The sequence below is a fragment of the Urocampus carinirostris genome, chromosome 18 (assembly GCF_059441175.1).
Source record: "Urocampus carinirostris isolate Australia breed hairy pipefish chromosome 18, RoL_Ucar_1.0, whole genome shotgun sequence".
In the NCBI taxonomy this organism is placed as follows: domain Eukaryota; kingdom Metazoa; phylum Chordata; class Actinopteri; order Syngnathiformes; family Syngnathidae; genus Urocampus; species Urocampus carinirostris.
In genome coordinates this window covers 6,041,589-6,062,347 of record NC_142366.1, presented here as the reverse complement: position 1 = coordinate 6,062,347, position 20,759 = coordinate 6,041,589, and the positions used below count along the sequence as shown (strand labels likewise).

The window sequence follows — 20,759 nt, the reverse complement described above, 5'->3', positions numbered from 1 at the left end:
ACCAAGCCATAGCCTGCAGCCAAGTGGGCTGACATGAGTGGCAAGAGAAGGAAACAGTAGAAAAAAGTAAAGGTTGGCTTTGTGTGAAAGACAATTGACACTGAAGGCCAAAGAAAGCTTCATTTACAGGAAGCATCTATCAATAACAATAGCATAGCTGCTTGCAGTAAGCCATAGCATGCAACCAAGTGGCTAGAGAAGAAAATAAAAGTAAATTATGACATACTGTGGAAGGCCAATGACTGTAAGACAAAGCCAGCTAACAAAAAACAATAGTGGCTAACAAGGAGCCATATCCTTCAGCCAAATGACCAACATGAGTGGCCAAAGAAAGAAACGGAGGGAAAAAAGTTAAAGATGGCTGAATGACAGGACTTGGCAAACATCACATGCAATGCTCAGCTGTAGAAGCCGATTGACACTGAAGGACGAATCAGGATCAGCTAACAACAACAATAGCAACTAGCGGCTAGCCTTAACCTACAGCTAAGTGGCTAATATGGATAAATGGAAAAGGAAACTGTGAAAGAAATCATGTTTTTGAGATAGTACAGTTGTTGTTTTTTCCACATTGTATTAATTTTCTACGTGTGGCACAAAGGCGCAGGTGACGACACCCGAACGTGGGGTCCTCCTTTTTTGGGTCCGGAAAGCGTCTATTTCCTCAGCGTCAACCGCAACAAAAAAGTGAGACGCCCGAGATGCTCCATCCCGACGCTCAAATCCATTATCGCCATTCTCTTCTTCTTGGTCTACAGAGCATCGCTATCAACCTCAAATGCCCCCAAGGAGCTCAAGTCGTCCGCCAGGTAATAACAAGAAAAACATGTTATTGCTTTTTTTTTTTTACTTACAAAATAAAACAAAATGATGAATAATGAGGGTAAGTGTGTAATATTTAGTGCCTCGTAGTGGTACAAAAAATGTCATTCATTAAAAAAACGAACATTGATTTGAAAACTAGGCAAAAATACATGCACTATCATACATTTTTATTAAAAAAATCATTAAATTTCTATTTACTTTACATAGTGGAATCCCTACGTAGAAGTTGCTGCCAAGTTTGGCTGGTATCTTGCGGCTACGCTCCACTCTTGGCACTGATTTTGTTCGCATTAGACAATACAATGCCATCTAGGGGTCAAATATTACACACTGGGGCTCTAAATACCCATACATTTACATATACATTTTTCCTAATTTGAACCATTAATAATTACATTAAATTTGATATTTATTTTAAATAAAAACATCTGCCTGAAATTTGAATTTACGCCTTTTAACCCAGTGTTCCATATATACTGGAAAATACGGTGGATACAATTGGAAATGCATGGTAACAACTAAATCATACTGCATACTGTAACTGTTCTGCCTTTGACAAACATATAGAGTGGTCTTTGAGTGCCCTCTTGTGATTAACATGTTAATTGTTTGTTGCTATAGCAAATTTTAGTGGTGAACCAGATGTCATAATGTTAATTTATGTTCTAGGAAATGAATAATTTATTTAAAATGTATTTATTCTTTAATCCTACCCTCTCTCTTACTGTAGATATAACATCATGCGCCTTATAGTCCAGTGTGCCATACATATGAAAAATATATCACCAAAAATATTTTGGGGGCCGCATCTTATAATCCGGTGCGCCGTATAGTTTAGAAAATTCGGTAATTGGAAAATATGTATGATAAATGTATTTTTGCAATTTAATTTGTCGCTGTGCTTGGCATCCCACTTCTTTAAAGTTATTTTCATTTTTGTCATCTATGAATTATTCATTTTTAAAAGTAGAAGTAAACATACTGTAATCTATCATTTATCACGGTTAATTGGGACCAGAATTCTCTGTGATATACGAAAATCTGCAAAGTAGCAACTCAGTTTTTTTTTTTTTACTGAATTAAAGATTTTTGTACTACTAGGAGGCACTAAATGTTACACACAGTCCCTTTACGTACCAAAAGTACTAATAGTATTGGCATCTGTTGATGATAATATCAGGGTGACTGAAAATGATTTAGATTTTGACTTGGAGCCTGAACACAGATTTGAGAAGGAGATTCAATGTTTTTGAGATGATGTGTTTGAGGAGTATGTTATGAGTGACAAAATTGGATGGATTGAGCAATGAATTTGTTAGAGACTGAACTGGAGTAGTAGTGGAACTGAGCAAGCGTGTGGATAAGAGAGTACTCGGTGTTGTGAAAGGATAGTGGAATGTTTGTATGCGTTCTAAGAGATGGGCGGGGCACCCATATGATGCGGCTGGGGTAAACCAGTGAAAGCTGCTGGTGAAACATACCGATTAAAGGAATTTGCTCTCTAAGGTTCCGTCTGCTGTTGTGCTCCCAACTTGGGGATTTTTGATCCCCTTCTGTTTCTTCTTTTTTCTCATTAACAACAGTACAAGTACTCATAGAATAGTAACCAATACCGAGTATCGATACCTCTTGTAATCTTGAAAGTATTAAAGTAAAGGATTTCAAGTTAATATGTTTTACTGTATTTTCCAATCAGCGTGAGAATACATTTTCTTTCATTTTCTTAATGAGAAGGCCCATCACTCAGTCATCACCACATGGTAACATAAAGACAACATGCAAATGTGTTGAAGATATGCTACTTTTCTGTTTTTAGCTAGCTGGTGTGTGCGATGTGCTGATGGAGAACTTCCTTCCCGGCAAGCTCTCAGCAATGGGCCTCGGATACGACCAGATCAGCCAGCACAACCCAGAACTCATCTTCTGTTCCATCTCAGGTGCGTACCGAAAGACATCTAACTGGTCGCTAGCCAATCTCATGGCTTTAGCAGACAAACAGATCGGTCGATGATTTGGACCTTTAGATTTAAAGGTAAGATTGGGCCTGAAAAAATCCGGCCCAACCAATTACCTTGGTTTGCAGGACAGGTCCTGAAGCAAACCCCAAATTTTATATTTTATTTGTGAGGACTCAGGAGGAGGAGAGGAGATCCATAAAACGTTTTAGTATTAATAATGAGGTTTAATAAATGTCCTTGAAAGCCTTAAAAATGTTTACATTTTATATTTGTGTTTTCAAGGTTTGAAAAGTGCTTGAATTTTAGGTAAAGTGGTTGTAAATGCTTGAAATTGTTGCCATGTTTCTTGACAATCTGACTTGATCTACCATGCATTAAATGAAAAAAAAGGTCTGCTTAAAATCATGTTGGCAATGCTTTTTGGTGGCTTCACTTTAGCATGGCATTTCTTTTCCCCTTGTGATTAACGGCAGCTGGCATTAGTCTGTACAGTGTTGTCATGTGAAACATCATCGCCCCTTGGACCAACATTTTGATGTTAAAAAGTGGTAGATTTAATGAACACTTTTTATGCGAGAAACACAATCTGTCTTCAGAATTTAAAGAAAACAAAACAAAAAAAATGTGTGGTTGTTTAAAACCATATGTGACAGGTTTTGTATAGAGTATAAAACTATACCGAATTAAGATCTTTTGTCTTTGTTTACATTTTAAAGAGTGGTAGATTTTTTTTTTATACTGCGGTTGGCGTTTTTAAAGGGTGAAAATTGTAGTCTAATGCGTAAAGCGGTAGTTTGACAGGTATGCATTGTTACTCTTGGTGGGATTAGTAATTGTAATGATTTGTGTTTTTTCAGCTTTTTTTCCCCTGAGTTTAGTATACATTTGATAAACATATGTTGATTTGTCTTAAAAGTCATGGAGAGAGAAAATCTGCCCAACTCAAACATAATGATTGACATTTCAGACCTGACCTAAAATTCAGGTCGGGCTTGGGCCTAAGATCTTACCCATGACTTCAGATTGAAAACTGGGTCATGAACCACAGCAGCAGTAAGTCCTTAAGAATCTAGCGCAGCTCTTTATGAGAGAAAGATAGGGAGGCATAGAGACAAAGAAGAACAGTGACTGGCAGATAATAGGCTTTATGTTAGCGTAGCAACATCACATGGAGTTACTACATACTGATTTAATCAGGGTGTTTTTTTTTGCACATCATGCCCTACACTACAAGCTCTGACACTGACAGGGCATTACACACTCTTTTTTTAGTTTAGTGTCTGCACATTGTTTAAGTATACTTTTTTAAAATCATATTTTCATCAACTTATGACAGACATTTCTCTTAAATGGGAAGTGCGAATGCAAGCCAATTTTTGCGATTTTAACTAATTTCTGAAAGCTTACACAAAATTAGTTCTGTAGCTATATAGGCATAGGTCATATAAAAATAAGCTTAATCTCTCATCTTTTATTAGAAAAAAGTATGTTCCTAGTTTATAGGATTGTTTGGTAAACAATAGTTGCTAAGTTTCTTAAAAATACTCCTTTCCAAGAATTTTTTTCTATGAAATGGCTTTTTATAAAAGAGTGCATTTCAAGCAGAACTTTCACTTCGGTCCTTTTTTTTCCCCCCGCTTCAATATCTATAAAATGCTTTCCATAAACAAAAGCACACTTTGCTTGCAAAATAACATTTTATTAGAAAAAAAGTCTGATATTATACATGAATGATTCATGCACTTTGCAAGAACTTTTCAGTGCCCGATGTTTCTGTCACACATGCTGGATAGAAGAAGCAATGTGTAGAAACATTTAATCAAAGCCCTTCCTTCCATCAAGTAGTGATTTTTCATAGTGAAATAATTCTCAGAGGCTTTATCAGCAGCACCTTAAGAATAGCTTTTTAAACAAAGACAAAAAAACATATTACGTTTTGGCTTTTAGTGATAATGCTTCTGAAAATATAGTTACGTTATGGCACGGAAAAATAATTAGTCAGCAAAGGAGAGCCCAGCTTGACCCGAACGTAATGATTGATATTCTAGGATCGACCCGAGTCAAATTTCGGGTCGGACTCGGGCTTGGGTTTAAGAGTATACCTCTGCTCAGAATGTCCCGTTTGGGCCCCTGGCGAAAACCGCGTCCCTGTCAACACCAACATAACGGCAGGAAGCGTCTTCGCCGGTTGCCTAATCTGTCACAGATGCTTGTGGATGCTGTGGCTGGCGACGCCATTGTGTCGCTCAAATGCTGCCAACTTCATCTGGTTTTCTCTTCTTTGGGTCTATCAATCACTCTTTTATCGCCACTGCGTGATGGTGTCAGTTCGGTCCTTCGACGGATGTGGACGTTCCGGATCAAGATTCAGGTCGGGGGTTTTTGACAAAAAACGGATAGGCCTCGTCTCAAACTGCGCAATCATTCGCTCCAAAAACAACCGGGTCAACTTTAGTAACTGGGTATGCACGACAATGGTTATCAAACTAATATTGGCCCGGTAGAAAAAAAGACCCTCTATTTCAGGGGTCCCCAAACTTTTTCATGTGAGGGCCAATTAACTTTTCCCTTCTTAGTCTGTAACAGAAAATGTATAGATTGCAGGAGTGCCTAAATGTACAAATGTATTGTTATCTAGAAAGCCACAATCAAACCCTTTTCTAGATAGTTTACAGAACAAAAGTCAGAAAAAAATAACACTATTTATGAAATACATGCTCCTGGTTCTTCACCTTATATGCATGTATAAAATATCAACTAATAGTTCATATTGAAAATAGTTTATAACTAAGGAATATTCCATTGCAAAAGTCTTATATTTATTAACAAATACTCGTTTAGGAAAAAAAATCAAATCAAAAGGTTATCTTGTATGTTCAGGGGGCTAGACCAAATCTGGTGGGCCATATCCATCCCCCGGGCCGTGGTTCGGTGATCACTGTTCTAATTAGTCATTTGACGGCACGCTTAACAATCAGCAGACACCATTTGTTGAAAAAATTCCAAGCATTTATGTTCCTCATTAGAATATGCTGTATTTGGATATTCTTTAAAAGTTGTAGCACATTGGTCGAATTGCCTCTCTACCTCTTCATGACGAGTACGAGCCATCAAAGAGCTCAGCCATAATCAGTTGCACAGCTCAGGATGTTCCTTATTAGGATATATTCTAACTTCCTATAAAAGTACCATGGATATGAGAGTACTCGGTTGGTTTGGACACATGGAGATGATGGATGAGGAGCGAATGTTGGAGAGGATCTACGGAGAAGAATGGAAGGAGACGAAGAGGAAGTCTGCGATTGACGTGGATGGATGGTGTTATGAGTGCACTGGAGGAAAGAGGTCTAACTGTAGTGGAAGCTTGAGCTCTTGTTGGTGATAGGAATGAGTGGAGAGGTGTTGTAAAAGGATAGTGGGATGTTTGTACGCGTTTTAAGGGATGGGCCGGGCACCTGTCTGATGCGGCAGGGGTAAACCAGTGAAAGCCGTTGGGCCCTGCTGTTGAACAGAAGAGTGTGTTGCGTCACCCTGACCTGAGTGACACGACCACTGTTTCATCTGGAGGGACGAAAGAATGACCAACTTGGGTGCCGAGGTGCTTAACTTGTTTGAGTGTTTTGGCATTTGGGTTGGCCATTGTCAAATATTTTTGTGTTTTTTGCTACTTTTTCTTTGATTTTGTGTATGTGTTTGTCTTTCTGTCAGTCACCCCCCTTGAGGAATATGACCAATGTAGGTAGATAGATAAATAAAAGTACCATATTTATTCATGTATAACGCACACTCGTGTATAGCAAGCATCCCTGTTTCTTTGTTAGAAATCGGTTTAAAATTTGGTTTCCTTTTTATCATCTTGTAAATGTCATGAATATGTGCGACCATTATTAAAATAGTTATTTTGATAACCTAAACCATGAAAACAATAGTAACATAAACTTCACAATTTATTTATTTAATGTCTTTCAAAGTTATCTTCAGCATGAGATTCATCAAAGTTATTTTCCCTCATCATGGTTTTTTGCCTTAATATATTTCAGGAACAATATGACAGTATTACAACTTTGAGACTCCTTGAGATAAAGGGCTATACAAATAAACATGACTTGACTTGACATTTCTGTTTTCTCCATTCTCTAACGTTTGTCTCTTGTACTGTTAAAAAGAATAGTGTGATGAAGGGATAAAATCTTTTCGTATGTCATCTCTGTCACTGGCGGTCCAGTGGCAGGTATTCGGCGCTCTCATTGCCACAACCCGGGTTTGATTAGAGTGGTCATTTAGTTAGCGGTCAGCCAGTGACTAAATTACTCCCTGGGAGAGACCACCTCCAATGATTACAGCTAGGCTAGTCACTCCCGTTTCACACAGTTCAGAAAAATGTGCAGCCTGTATTTTCAAAGTTATGAATAATTTGCGTTATTTGGAAGAAAGAAGCCGCCAAATAATTATTGTATGTATAATAATACAGCGAATCATCATGCATAACACACAACACTTCGGCTGTTCATTTTGAGAGAGTCAGTCAAAGGTAAACTTTCCTCCTTGCACCCCTCCTCTGCGCTTCTCCTTGCTTGCATGCCCCAAGAGTGTCAGTCTCTCTGCACACCTTTGCAGCAAGCAGAGGCATCAAAGCTGCAACAGGGGGGCCCCCATTTGACAGGAGGCAAAGTCATACGTTGTTAGATAAACCGAAAACGCTTTGCGGCGCACATATATTATTGTTATTTTTAATATATATATCTCATCTCATCTCTCATCTCATTAGCTACACCGCTTATCCTCAGTAGGGTCGCGGGGTAATATATATATATATATATATATATACATACATTTTTTTTTTTTTAATGTATTTATTATAATTATTTAGGTTCTCGTGCCGCCCCTTATGTGTCACTGAAAAAATGCCGCCCCTGGCGGCTGCCTGCCTCGCCCGTGCCTAAAACCAACACTGTGGTCAGCAGTATTTTTTGACTGATCATTGCATAAATACGGTAATATACTCATTTAAAACCTGAGACTCAAAAAGTTTACCCACCCATCCCTCATTGGAGGCATGTCAAACATACGGCCTGCGAGCCGGATACAGCCCGTTGGATGGGTTAATCCAGCATGCCGTAAATTTTTGGGTGTGACAAAAAAAAGTCTGTTATTAAAACTCTTTCAAATATATGCAAACCAAGCTCTCTCTCTCTCTGGCTGATAGAGGACAGTGTTGAATTTGTTTAGCACAGGTTAAAGTGTAAAACTGCATTTACTCAAATGCCAAACATGAAAAAAAAATTGTCCTTTTTGTTTTTGAATAAATGTGTTTGAAAAAGATCTCTTGTCATCTGTGATTATAATAAGTAAGGTAGGTGACTAAAGAAGGCTGAATGATAAAGTATAGTACTGAAAAACAAAGCTAAGAATTTGGAGTTGACATTCTGTAACTGATACGACCTGCTTCAGAACATAAATTTTGGATCCGACCCCAGAGCCAAACCAAGTTTGACATTTCCTGCTTTATAGAAAACAAATTTGACACTGCTTTTTGTACACAAGGTAGCGTCAGTGGCTGACCTTCATTTTCATGTGAAGTACCCCACACTTTATCCAAATTTATATGTCCAGGTTACGGCCAAACAGGACCTGAAAATCAGAACCCAGGCTACGATTCCATTGCCTCAGCCTTGTCCGGGATGATGCACATCACTGGATCAGAGGTGAGACAAGCATTTATTTGTATAGCCCTTAGTCACAAAAAATGCATTTTTTTAGCAGGGGCTCCAAGCACAAACATAGGGGGAAATCAAATCAGAGAGATAAGAGGGGGCAAGTCCATGCAAACTTTTTTTGTGTTAGTAACAGAACTTTCTTGTCCTATTTAAAAGTCTCGCTGCTGCATTTTGAACCAGCTGCAAACTTTTGATGCTTGACATTGGGAGACCAGAGGGCAATATTTTACAACAGTGGTTCTCAAATAGTCGGTCAAGCCCCCCCCCCCCCCCCCCCCCTCCACTACACTAGGGCAAAGTGGTGTTCTCATTGGCAGTGTGTTTTGTTTACAATTAGCCTCCACGCAGTGTATTAGCACTGTGTAGACAAAAAGTGTAGCACACTCTCAAGTGACTTAATTAAAAAAAAAATAACGCTTATGCGAGAGAGGCAAAGAGAGACGGGCTAAAGAGATAAAAAAAAAGTCTCCTGAACGCTAAGACGAGTTTGACGAAGCGTACATAGCTGAACTGCAACCACTGAGGGAGACAAGTAAAGACTAGTGTGCTTGTTATGTTACAAATGTTGCTAGGGGAAAGCACAAAGCCAAATAAATGAAGCTGTCAATTAAAGATATTATAACCCAATCACACTAATATGACACTTGAGTTCTTTATCAGCGAAAATGTGCCAAAAGGCACAGATTTGGCATGGACAGAGGTGACTTGTTACCACCAATATCGAGCAATCATTTTTTCCCAACCTTTATTATGTGTTCAGTTCAAACATTTATTGGGAGGGCACTACATTAAAATGATCAAGCAGAAAAATAATAAATTAATTATCTCAGTATCTGATTTAGACAGCATCAGCCGAACCTTTGCAATACAGTATTACAAAGGTTGAAGAAAGCAATTCAAGTGATATTTTTCACTTGTAACTGAGGTGATAGATTTGGGTCAAATATGAGACCTACATTGTTGCTTTAGTCAATTTAGATGATATTTCATTTGTCAAGGTTCAGAGCAGTGTTTGAGATGAAGTCACGACAATGAGTTCGACTAACAATTAATTTTTTTTTTTGCTGGGTTCAAACGCTGTTGTATGCAATTGTGTGACACCTGTCTTTGTATCTCAGTAATGCAAGCTTTCAAATTTCCACAACTTAATGGAGCGTTTGCCTCAGATACTGTTTAGTGTCGTCTGCATAGCAATGGAAACTAATATTATACTATAGCACCAAGCGAAAGCCTATGAATACTAAAAAGAAGGAGCCCCAAGTACTGAGCCCTTTGGATTGCCACAGGTGACATCACAATGTTCAGAGGTCAGACTGCCTTAGTTAACACATTGTGTACGGTCTCAGAGGTAAAACCTAAACCATGATAGTATGGTTCCTGATATATTAATCCATTTTTGCAGACAAAAAAGCAATATGATGTGGTCCACAGTATCAAAGATCTCATCACGCCATTTGCACACCAAATAGGACGGCGATCCAGTCCGACCCGGTGTGGCCATGACCGATCTGGCGACCGGCTTATACGCGCACGGTGCTGTGCTGGCGGCCTTGCATCATCGGCAGCGCACAGGAAAAGGAATGCACATCGACTGTGACCTGCTGTCCTCTCAGGTAGTGAATGATAAACGATTCACGCAAAGTGCTCGGCGTGCTAGCCGGCGCTTTGAAGAGCGTAAATACGCCGATCAATATTTGCCGCACATCAAAACAAATCCTGGCTTATCGTTACCTTCCCAGGCGGTATTCGTTTGATTTGTGGTGTCGGGGCATGCCATTTGCCGGACAGCGATGCTTTTAAGAGTGTGTTTTATGTGGTCCTGTTTTAAATCTGGGCTGTGACCTTCATGTCTTCTCAAGCATGCATTTAAGTGAGTTGAGGAACTTTTTTATATGATGCTTGGTTGTCATGGAAACATTTTTAACCCAAACTTTCACTTAGCTTAACTCAGGGATGTCAAACTCAGTTTAGTTCTAGGGCTGGATCCAGACTTTCTGTTCTCAGGCAGGCTGGATCAGTAAAACAATTTCAACTCTAGTTTTTTTTTAGCTTTGTTTTTCAATATTATTTTAATCACAGATGAGAACAAATCTTTTCTTAACACAATACATTTATTCACAAACTATAGGTGGAAAAAATGTTCATGCTTTTCACTGTAAAAAGTGACTAGTTTCTTTTAAAAGTTGAGTGAATGCAGTTTTACACATGAACCTTTTCACCACGCTATACAAACCCAAAAATGCCCTCTAGCAGCCGAAGAAAAAATTTGGTTTGCATTTATTTAAAAAAAATCTAAAACTTTTGATAGAAATCGACCAAGAGGCTCACTTGGATAGCGCAGAGAGCATCATGAAGAACGAGGAACACACCAGGCAGGCCCGAGATACTGTTGTGGAGTAGTTTAAAGCTGGATTTGAATACAAAAAGATTTCCCAAGCTTTACAAATCCCAAGAAGTACTGTGCAAGCAATAATATTGAAATGGAAGGAGTATCAGACCACTGAAACTCTACCAAGATCGGACCGTCCCCCTAAACTTTCAGCTCATACAAGGAGAAAACTGATCAGAGATGCAGCCAAGAGGCCCATGATCACTCTGGATGACCTGCAGAGCTCTACAGCTGAGGTGAGAGAATCTCTCCAAAGGACAACAATCAGTCGTACACTGCACAAATCTGGCCTTTATGGAAGAGTGGCAAGAAGGAAGCCATCTCATAAAGATGTCCATAAAGAGTGTCGTTTAAAGTTTGCCACAAGCCACCTAGGAGACAGACCAAACATGTGGAAAAAGGTGCTGTGGTCAGATGAGATCAAAATCAAACTTTTTGGCAACAATGCAAGACTTTATGTTTGGCGTAAAAGCAGCACAGCTCATTACCCTCAACACACCATCCCCACAGTCAAACATGGTGGTGGCAGCTTCATAGTTTGTTTTTCAATATTATTTTAATCACAGATGAGAACAAATCTTTTCTTAACACAATACATTTATTCACAAACTATAGGTGGAAAATATGTTCATGCTTTTCACTGTAAAAAGTGACTAGTTTCTTTTAAAAGTTGAGTGAATGCAGTTTTACACATGAACCTTTTCACCACGCTATACAAACCAAAAATGCCCTCTAGCAGCCGAAGAAAACATTTGGTTTGCATTTATTTTAAAAAAAGATCTAAAACTTTTGATAGAAATCGACCAAGAGGCTCACTTGTGAACATATGATGGCCCAGATTAAATCATCCAGCCCCCTTAAACTTTGTGACCTTTTGCCACATTTCAGACTTCAAACATAAAGATATAAAACTGTAATTTCTTGTGAAGAATCAACAATATGTGAGACACAATCATGAAGTGGAACACACTTTGTTGGATATTTTAAACTTTTTTTTAACAAATAAAAAACGAAAAAGTGGGTGTGCAAAATTATTCAGCCCCTTTACTTTCAGTGCAGCAAACTCCGTCCAGAAGTTTAGTGAGGATCTCTGAATGATTCAATGTTGACCTAAATGACTAACGATGATAAATGGAATCCACCTGCCTGTAATCAAGTTTCTGTATAAATGCACCTGCACTGTGATAGTCTCAGAGGTCTGTTTAAAGAGCAGAGAGCATCATGAAGAACGAGGAACACACCAGGCAGGCCCGAGATACTGTTGTGGAGAAGTTTAAAGCTGGATTTGAATACAAAAAGATTTCCCAAGCTTTAAAAATCCCAAGGAGTACTGTGCAAGCAATAATATTGAAATGGAAGGAGTATCAGACCACTGAAACTCTACCAAGATCGGGCCGTCCCCCTAAACTTTTAGCTCATACAAGGAGAAAACTGATCAGAGATGCAGCCAAGAGGCCCATGATCACTCTGGATGAACTGCAGAGCTCTACAGCTGAGGTGGGAGAATCTCTCCAAAGGACAACAATCAGTCGTACACTGCACAAATCTGGCCTTTATGGAAGAATGGCAAGAAGGAAGCCATCTCATAAAGATATCCATAAAAAGTGTCGTTTAAAGTTAGCCACAAGCCACCTAGGAGACACACCAAACATGTGGAAGAAGGTGCTGTGGTCAGATGAGATCAAAATCAAACTTTTTGGCAACAATGCAAGACGTTATGTTTGGCATAAAAGCACCACAGCTCATTACCCTCAACACACCATCCCCACAGTCAAACATGGTGGTGGCAGCTTCATAGTTTGGGCCTGCTTTTCTTCAGCAGGGACAGGGAAATGGTTAAAATTGATGGGAAGATGGATGGAGCCAAATACAGGTCCATTCTGGAAGAAAACCTGGAGTCCGCGAAAGACCTGAAACTGGGACAGAGATTTATCTTCCAACAAGACAATGATCCAAAACATAAAGCAAAAGCTACAATGAAATGGTTCACCAAAAGAAATATCAAGGTGTTAGAATGGCTAAGTCAAAGTTGAGACCTAAATCCAATTGAGAATCTCTGTAAAGAACTGAAAAATGCTGTTCACAAAAGCTTTCCATCCAACCTCACTGAGCTCGAGCTGTTTTGCAAGGAGGAATTGGCAAAAATATCAGTTTCTTGATGTGCAAAACTGATAGAGACATAACCCAAGCGACTTGCAGCTGTAATCGCAGCAAAAGGCGGCGCTACAAAGTATTAATGGTGCCGAATAATTTTGCACAACCACTTTTTCGTTTTTTATTTGTTAAAAAAGTTTAAAATATCCAATAAAGTGTGTTCTACTTCATGATTGTGTCCCACTTATTGTTGATGCTTCACAAGAAATTACAGTTTTATATCTTGATGTTTGAAGTCTGCAATGTGGCAACAGGTCACAATTTTCAAGGGGGCCAAATAGTTTTGCAAGCCACTGTACACTATTTTCCTCAAAACTGGACCAGTCTAATAATTGGGTTGATGGAACCCAACTTTTCTGGATTATTTTGCATTGAGTATATCTTAAAGACATATCTTTTTAGTAAAAAACAATCCTCAACAAATGTGTAATTTTTTTCTAACCCTATTCCAAATGGGTAGCTGTTTAAAATGTTGTGCTAAAAATAACCCATATCGGGCTAAGAGTAAACCAATCCACTATTTTGATTAATTTAACATAAATATTCTGGAATTATATGCATAAACCTGTGAGAAAAAAAACCTGTAGCGTCAAAAATACAAAACAAAAATTGGCTTTTCAAAATAAAACAACCAAACAAATTGGTCATTTCTTTCTAAAAAAACAGTTGAGGGAAAATGAACAAACTACTTTGGGTTAAGAGCAGAACAAAATGTCACCTTTTATAAAAACAAATTGGCTTGTTGATGAAATATAACCCAAAAAAGGGTCATTATGTTTGGAAACTCCCTGTTGTTTGTTCATTACAAGTGGACTATAAGAAAAAACACCATATACGGCAACAGTAAAATCAGCTGATCAAAACTCGAGTTGTTTGAAACAAAGCAAAAAGACATCAGGTGGGTTTTTTTCCACTTTGGTTTATAGCAACCTAAAAAGCTGTTATGTATTGGATAAAACAATCTCTCTAAAGTGGGATATTTTGTTTACATCATTAACATTCCCCCAAGTTCGGGTCATCGTGCATCCGCAAAATTAAACGAAATTAAGGTAATTTTGACCCAATTTGGGTTCTTTTTGCCACAAAAAGACATTTACATTGCGGCATCAAAGTTGAAGTGCTTTTTTTTTAGACTCATCTCGTCATCCCGCAGCTACGACTGATGTTAGCCGCAGCGGCGTGACTCAAAGCGGCGGTTTGTCTCAAGATGCGTTGCGTCCATTTAGCTTGGACGCCGCCGGCCTCTTCTTCTCCTCATTTTTTTCTCTTCTTTTTCTTCTTCTCTTTCTCGTACTTTCATGCCGTTCTACACTTGAAACGCGAGCCAGCACAAACCTCAGAATGCCCTCGCACGCCACCTCTTCCTGTGTGCCAGCCCGAATTATATTTTTAATATTTAATGATTGATTGATTGACAATTTATATTCAAGGTTATAAAGCATTTAAGATCAACAGCTTTGATAACCAATTGACAAAACAGCAGAAAAAACAAAATACGTGAACTATCATACCGATGATCAGTTTTATAGATATCAATAGTTCGAGAAATATTTACTTTTTTATATCGCGGAATCCATACCCAGTAGTCGCCGCCATGTTTGTCTGGCATTTTGCTGCCAAACTGTGCTCATTTGGCACCGTTTTTCATTCACATTAGACATTACAGTGCCATATAATGGTCAAATATTAGACAATGTACCATTAAACATGCAAAATGTAAGGAAAAAGTCCATGGTTTTTGTATAAATAAATACTTCATTGGTACATTCCAATTATCTTCTGAGAAAATGCATTTCGAAGACAGCATGTTTTTTCTTTGTCATCCTGAGCTGTGATGTAATCAGAGGAACACCAGCGGCCTAGCTAGCCGGTTGCAATATTGATCAACGTGTACTTAAGTCAGGTTACGAGTTGTTTTTAAGCCAAATTTTGGTAGTTTTTGTGAAGAATACCTAGGCACTGTGTTGCAGTAATGGTTGCAACAAAAGGCAAGCAGACAAAAAAGGGGCAAACTATCATAAAACGCACGGAAAGCCACCAACAGAGTGGCTAACATAGACCGATCAATGAAGAGCAGCCTTAGCCTCGGCGGAAAAACGCGAGGCTGGCCGACCCAAAAATACGCGGTGAGTAGCCAAGTTCACCAGGAACTAAAAGCGAAAAGTGGCAGTGACTATGGCGACAAACGCAAAGATGGCCTGGAATTAACAAACAAAGGAACATAGCAAAAGCGGCGCTAACGCAGGCTAGCTGATTATAAAACACACGGTGAGCAGCCAAGGTTAACAAGGAACCAACGAGATAATGCGTCAATGGCTATGGTGATTAATGTGCTGCTGGCTGGGAATAAACCAAGTGGCACCGCAAAATGAGTTACAGGGTATCCAGCCAAACAACACAGGCTGGGCAGCCAACGCCAATGGGGAGATAGCTGGACAAAATTATGCCAACAGCGACCCGCATGGCGAAAAACAAAAAGCTACAATCATTTATCGCCAAGCGGAAATAAGCTACAGTATATGCAATTGCTGCTCACGACAATCGCTGTCTGTTTCAGAGCTGTTCTCACATGTTGTGTTAATACCAATTGCCATATTGAAATTGTTGTGTTCCTTCAATGATGTCACAGCTCTAGTGGAAACAAGCTAGATGGGTGGAATGTGAATCCACATTTCTTGAGTCCCCCTGTTGTGTGGAATATTTTGTAACATATTTGCATCATTATAGGGAGGAACACCTTCTGTGCCTAATTGAAAACAAAATTCTGTCTGGAATTACCTTTAAATCACTTGGGCAGTTTTATCGCGAGAAATTCTTTAAATGTCTGTTTTTTTTAAACCGGCAGGTATCATGCCTTAGCCACATTGCTGCCAATTTTCTGAACTGCGGGAAGGAGGCTCGGCGCTGGGGGACAGCTCACGAAAGCATCGTACCCTACCAGGTGGAATATTTTTCTTCTTTGGTCCCACATTGCATCTGTAATAAATCAAACCATTCTTCAGGTTGTCTACACTTATTTAAACTATTTTTGAAAAATGATTCCTTTACTCTAAAAACAGTCTAGTTCGTGAATGGACCGTTCCTCTTTTTCTTACCTTAGCAAATTCTCTGGCTTGTTTATTACAATTGCAGTTTTGCGCCAGCTCTTTTAAAAAAAAAAATGTCCGTGTGTTTTACCATGCCTGCACCTATTGAGTAAAACATGTTAGTGCTTTGTAATCAATACTCAAATAAACCATAACCAAACTCACCTTTGCTCGCACTGCATTTTTAAATACGCACACTTGCTTATCTGTGTTGTTGTAAAGTGGACATAGCATAGGACTCCTGCGCCCAGTAACCGGTTGCGTCATATGTATGTGTAAAATGCAGAAATAGAACCAGCAACTGAGACTTCGTCTTTTAACACAGTGCGCCCTATGGTTGTAAAAATATGGTAAATTAAAAGACGTAGTCCTTGGGGTGAGCCTAGGATAAATCTAACACTGAACAACTGAACCCAAAGTGATTATTGTTGTGTACTCACTCCATTTTTGACTCGAGTCCTTTTTGCATCCTAGGGCTTCAAAACCCAAGATGGTCACATTGTGGTCGCGGCGGCAAACAACCAACAGTTTGTCAAAGTGTGCCAGGTATGTTGACACTTTGGCGGGAGTGACGGTTTCTAGAGTCGTTTGACAGTGAATGTTGCCCGGTTTGAGCATTGGTGACTGTTGCCTAAATCGGGCGGTGGTGATGGTTTCCAGGGTTGGGTACTGGTGACTGTTGCCTGGGTCTGCCAGCGGTGTCTGCTGCCTGTGTCTGGCAGCGGTGTCTGCTGCCTGGGTCTGGCGGCGGTGTCTGCTGCCTGGGTCTGGCGGCGGTGTCTGCTGCCTGGGTCTGGCGGCGGTGTCCGTTGCCTGGGTCTGGCGGCGGCGTCCGTTGCCTGGGTCTGGCGGCGGCGTCCGTTGCCTGGGTCTGGCGGCGGCGTCCGTTGCCTGGGTCTGGCGGCGGCTTCCGTTGCCTGGGTCTGGCGGCGGCGTCCGTTGCCTGGGTCTGGCGGCGGCGTCCGTTGCCTGGGTCTGGCGGCGGCGTCCGTTGCCTGGGTCTGGCGGCGGCGTCCGTTGCCTGGGTCTGGCGACGGCGTCAGTTGCCTGGGTCTGGCGGCGGCGTCAGTTGCCTGGGTCTGGCGGCGGCGTCAGTTGCCTGGGTCTGGCGGCGGCGTCAGTTGCCTGGGTCTGGCGGCGATGACCGTTGCCTGGGTTAGGCGGCGATGACCGTTGCCTGGGTTAGAAAGCGATTGCAGGTGACTTTTTCCTGGGTCGGGCAATAATTATTGTTTCCCGCGTTGGGCGGTTGCTAGGGTTAGGCAATGGTGACTTCTTCCAGGCTCGGGCAATGGTGACTGTTGCAAGGGTTGGGCGAAGATGTTGGTTGCCAGGGTCGGGCAGAATTGAATGCTGCCTGGGTCAGGGGGTGATGGGGCTTGCCTGGTTTGGGCAACGTAGATGGTTGCCAGAACCGGTGACGTCCTCCAGGGTCATGCAGATGTTGCCTGGGTCAGGTGGCAGAGACACTTTCTTTAATGGTTGCAACTATGACTGTTGCCTGGGTTCGAAAATGGTGACTGTTCCCTGGGTCATCCAACAGTAGAAGTTGTCAGGTTGACGGGCCATCTCGTCTGCAGGTTCTGCACCTTCCTCAACTCTGCCAGCAGCCTCAATACTTGACCAACAAACTCCGAGTCCAAAACCGTCTGGAGCTGGTGCAGACGCTTTCACAGAGGTACATTTTTTTAGAATAATTTTAGGATTATTTAAGATCTAACCAAAGGGTCAAGAACCTATGGCTCTTTTGGGTTGGAGATCAAATGGATTTCACACAATTGTTTTCTTATTGTTACATGCGAAGCGTTATTTGGCACGCACAAAGCCAGATCAACACTGACAACTCAGTTGGTTTGTTAATTGTGACATTTTGATTTTCTTTTGCTTTGCTTGCACCTTTTTTGGAAACCATTATTTAGGACAAAAATTTAGGTCAAAATCAGCTTCAACACTCTTAAGTAACTCAGAGAAAGAGACAGATTTTAAGTGGCATAATTATCTTTATATGGGACACAGGCTCTGGCATTATTTTTATTTATTAGATTTTATCAAATCATCAAACTTCACACAGTGAAATAAAATGTGCTGACGATATTGTCAGGAGAGCAGGTTTTGCGGTTTTGTTGATTTTTTTTTTTTTTAAATATATGATGTGGCTCTTTCAAAAAAAGAATACAATTCCATGGCTCTTTGGGTCCAGACCCTTGATCTAACTTCTCCCCGCCTGTGAACAGATTTCTGCAAGAGACCACAGCCCATTGGCTTGAACGCTTCAAAGGCTCAGGTGTTCCCGTCGGAGCAATCAACAGCATTCGGGATGTGTTCTCTCATCCGCAGGTGAGCAAGCGACTGTCTGTGAGAGTAGAGCCGTATGAGTCATAACATAACAAAGAAACAGATCTAATGGCGTGTGTGGGTGTGTCTTATTAAAGGATCAAAACAAAACAATGTGCTAAAGGTAGCATGTTACTCATTAATACGTAAAAGTCTTCAGAATCTTCCCGAATACGGTTGGACTCGCCGAGAGTTCCACTTGTTTTTTTTTGTTTTTTTTTTGGTGTACGACAGCTCCCGCTGCCACCTGGCATGGCGCTGTCATATACAGACTATGATTCAGCGTGTCTCAGAGCAGCCCGTCCAAACGCTGACTTGTTTTCGCTGTCGCAATTTGTTTTTTTTCACACTGCCGGATCGAGACGCACCTCTTGCCCGTCTCGTGCCCCGAGATATGTCTTGCAGGCTTCCCTAGCCATATGATGTAACAAGTCACAGTTTTGAAACTTTGTTTGGTGAAATTATGTGAAGTTATTTTGTGTTAATTGAAAGCAGCATGGCAGCTGAGCGGTTAGCGCGTCTGCACAGTTCTGAGGTCATGGGTTCAAATTCAGCTACCGACCTTCCTGTGCGGAGTTTGCATTTTCTCCCTGTGCTTGCGTGGGTTTTTCTGGGCACTCCGGTTTCCTCCCACATTCAAAAAACCTGCATGTCACTTTAATTGGCCGGTCCAACCAGTTCAGGGTGTTCCCTGCTCACTGCCCTGAATGGCAGGGATGGGCTCGAGCCCCCCTGCTACCCTCCTGAGGATAAGCGGTGCAGATAATTAATGGATGGATGATAGTGAAACTATGAGGTTTCAAACTTAAACATTTCATCCATACAAAGATTCTTTCAGATATACTGTGGACCCTGCTCGCTCCCTGAACAAAGTAGACAGAGTGGGGCATAGAAACATATCCTAATTCGATCTGAATCCCCAGGTATAAACATTAATATAACAAAATACCATGTAGTAAGTACTAATATAGTACTATATCAGCATAAAATTGAAATGATATTATGAATAAACATCCATGTGAAGCAAAAATTAACTTTGGTGTGCTTTGACTTAAGCAGGTTGAGTGGAGTAACAACTGGATGCAAATGGTGGCGGTGTCTTAAAACTAAAACTAATTTTAAAATTTATTTTTGCGAGGATTGTCATGACCTTGAAATATTTTCTCGCTTTAGTTGCCTCCTTATTTTTAATAGTCCTGATCCTTAATTGATTACGGCCATGCAACTTAGTGGGGGTAGCAATGCACGTACCCTTTTTTGTATTTCTTAATAATCGCAAGCTTTAATTCCATGGTTATCATGTTCTTGCTTCTTTATTTAGCATCACTGCAAGCCTCAGGACTGGTACTGAATAAATACAGTACAAAAAATATAACTTGAATTGCACTAACTTGCAATCTCTGATTGAAAAGAGAGAAAGACATTGTGAAAGATAGTTGAGCCAAAAGCATATCGCCATTTTCATGATCCTGTGAAGCAAACCAATAGCAGAGCAGCGTCTTGAATACACTTTGCACACACGTGACCGAACCACGTGACAAAACCATGACGTTCGGTAGTAAACTGTAGTAAACATTAGTTGAGGTCAGCAAACAGTAGACAACAACAATAAAAGCTTTGCTATTCAACATTATTGGCAATGACTATTCAAACCAATATTGTGTAGCTGTCCGATGAAGAGGCTCACGCTGTTGGAAAGAACAAAGAACGCTGTTTAGGGAAAGTGGGGATAGCATTAGCAATGCTAGCTACCGTCTTATTCAGTCTTCCTCCTGACACATTCCCACATCTAACCTCCAGTCTGCCTTACTTCAGTCCACACAATCTGTACCACAATATTGTAAATGGAATACTCCCATACATCAATGATGATCTAAAGGCTTTTAAAAGGCTGGATGCTAATGAAATGAAATGAAATGATTTGCATTTATATAGCGCTTTTCAAGTCAAGACTTCCCAAAGCGCTTTACAGTTTGCTTCACATTTCCCAATAGCGGCCGTGCAGCCATGTAAGGCGCTAACCTGCTTATTGGGGGTATTAGGGGTTCAGTGTCTTACCCAAGGACACTTGCACATGTAACACGGAGGAGCCAGGATTCGAACTGCGATCTCTTGATCCCAAGACGAGCGCTCTACCTCCTGAGCCACTGCCGCCTCTAATCAGTTATTTGTAGCTGGTACGCTTTGCTGTGCTTCGTTGTGACAAAAAATGCACACCCAACTTGAATTGTCCCCCTCGCGCATACAGTACTAAAATTACTTCTTATCTATACTTTTGAGTAATGTAATAGAACAG

The 20,759-nt window shown here is 40.5% G+C and overlaps 1 protein-coding gene across 11 annotated transcripts in view; it reads left to right on the top strand.

Annotated features, from left to right (window-relative positions):
- The window catches only part of sugct (succinyl-CoA:glutarate-CoA transferase), a 126,281-nt gene that overhangs the window by 5,123 nt on the left and 100,399 nt on the right, over positions 1 to 20,759 (top strand). For all 11 annotated transcript variants that reach the window (XR_015847489.1, XR_015847491.1, XR_015847490.1 and 8 more), the window contains 9 exons: positions 602 to 687; positions 759 to 809; positions 2,642 to 2,762; positions 8,397 to 8,488; positions 9,970 to 10,113; positions 15,889 to 15,984; positions 16,604 to 16,675; positions 17,710 to 17,807; positions 18,364 to 18,466. Coding sequence is in view for 8 of the 11 variants with exons in the window: in XM_088321837.1 (XP_088177963.1) it covers positions 602 to 687; positions 759 to 809; positions 2,642 to 2,762; positions 8,397 to 8,488; positions 9,970 to 10,113; positions 15,889 to 15,984; positions 16,604 to 16,675; positions 17,710 to 17,807; positions 18,364 to 18,466 (863 nt within the window). In the remaining 3 variants the exon portion in view is untranslated. The remainder of the gene's footprint in view (positions 1 to 601; positions 688 to 758; positions 810 to 2,641; positions 2,763 to 8,396; positions 8,489 to 9,969; positions 10,114 to 15,888; positions 15,985 to 16,603; positions 16,676 to 17,709; positions 17,808 to 18,363; positions 18,467 to 20,759) is intronic.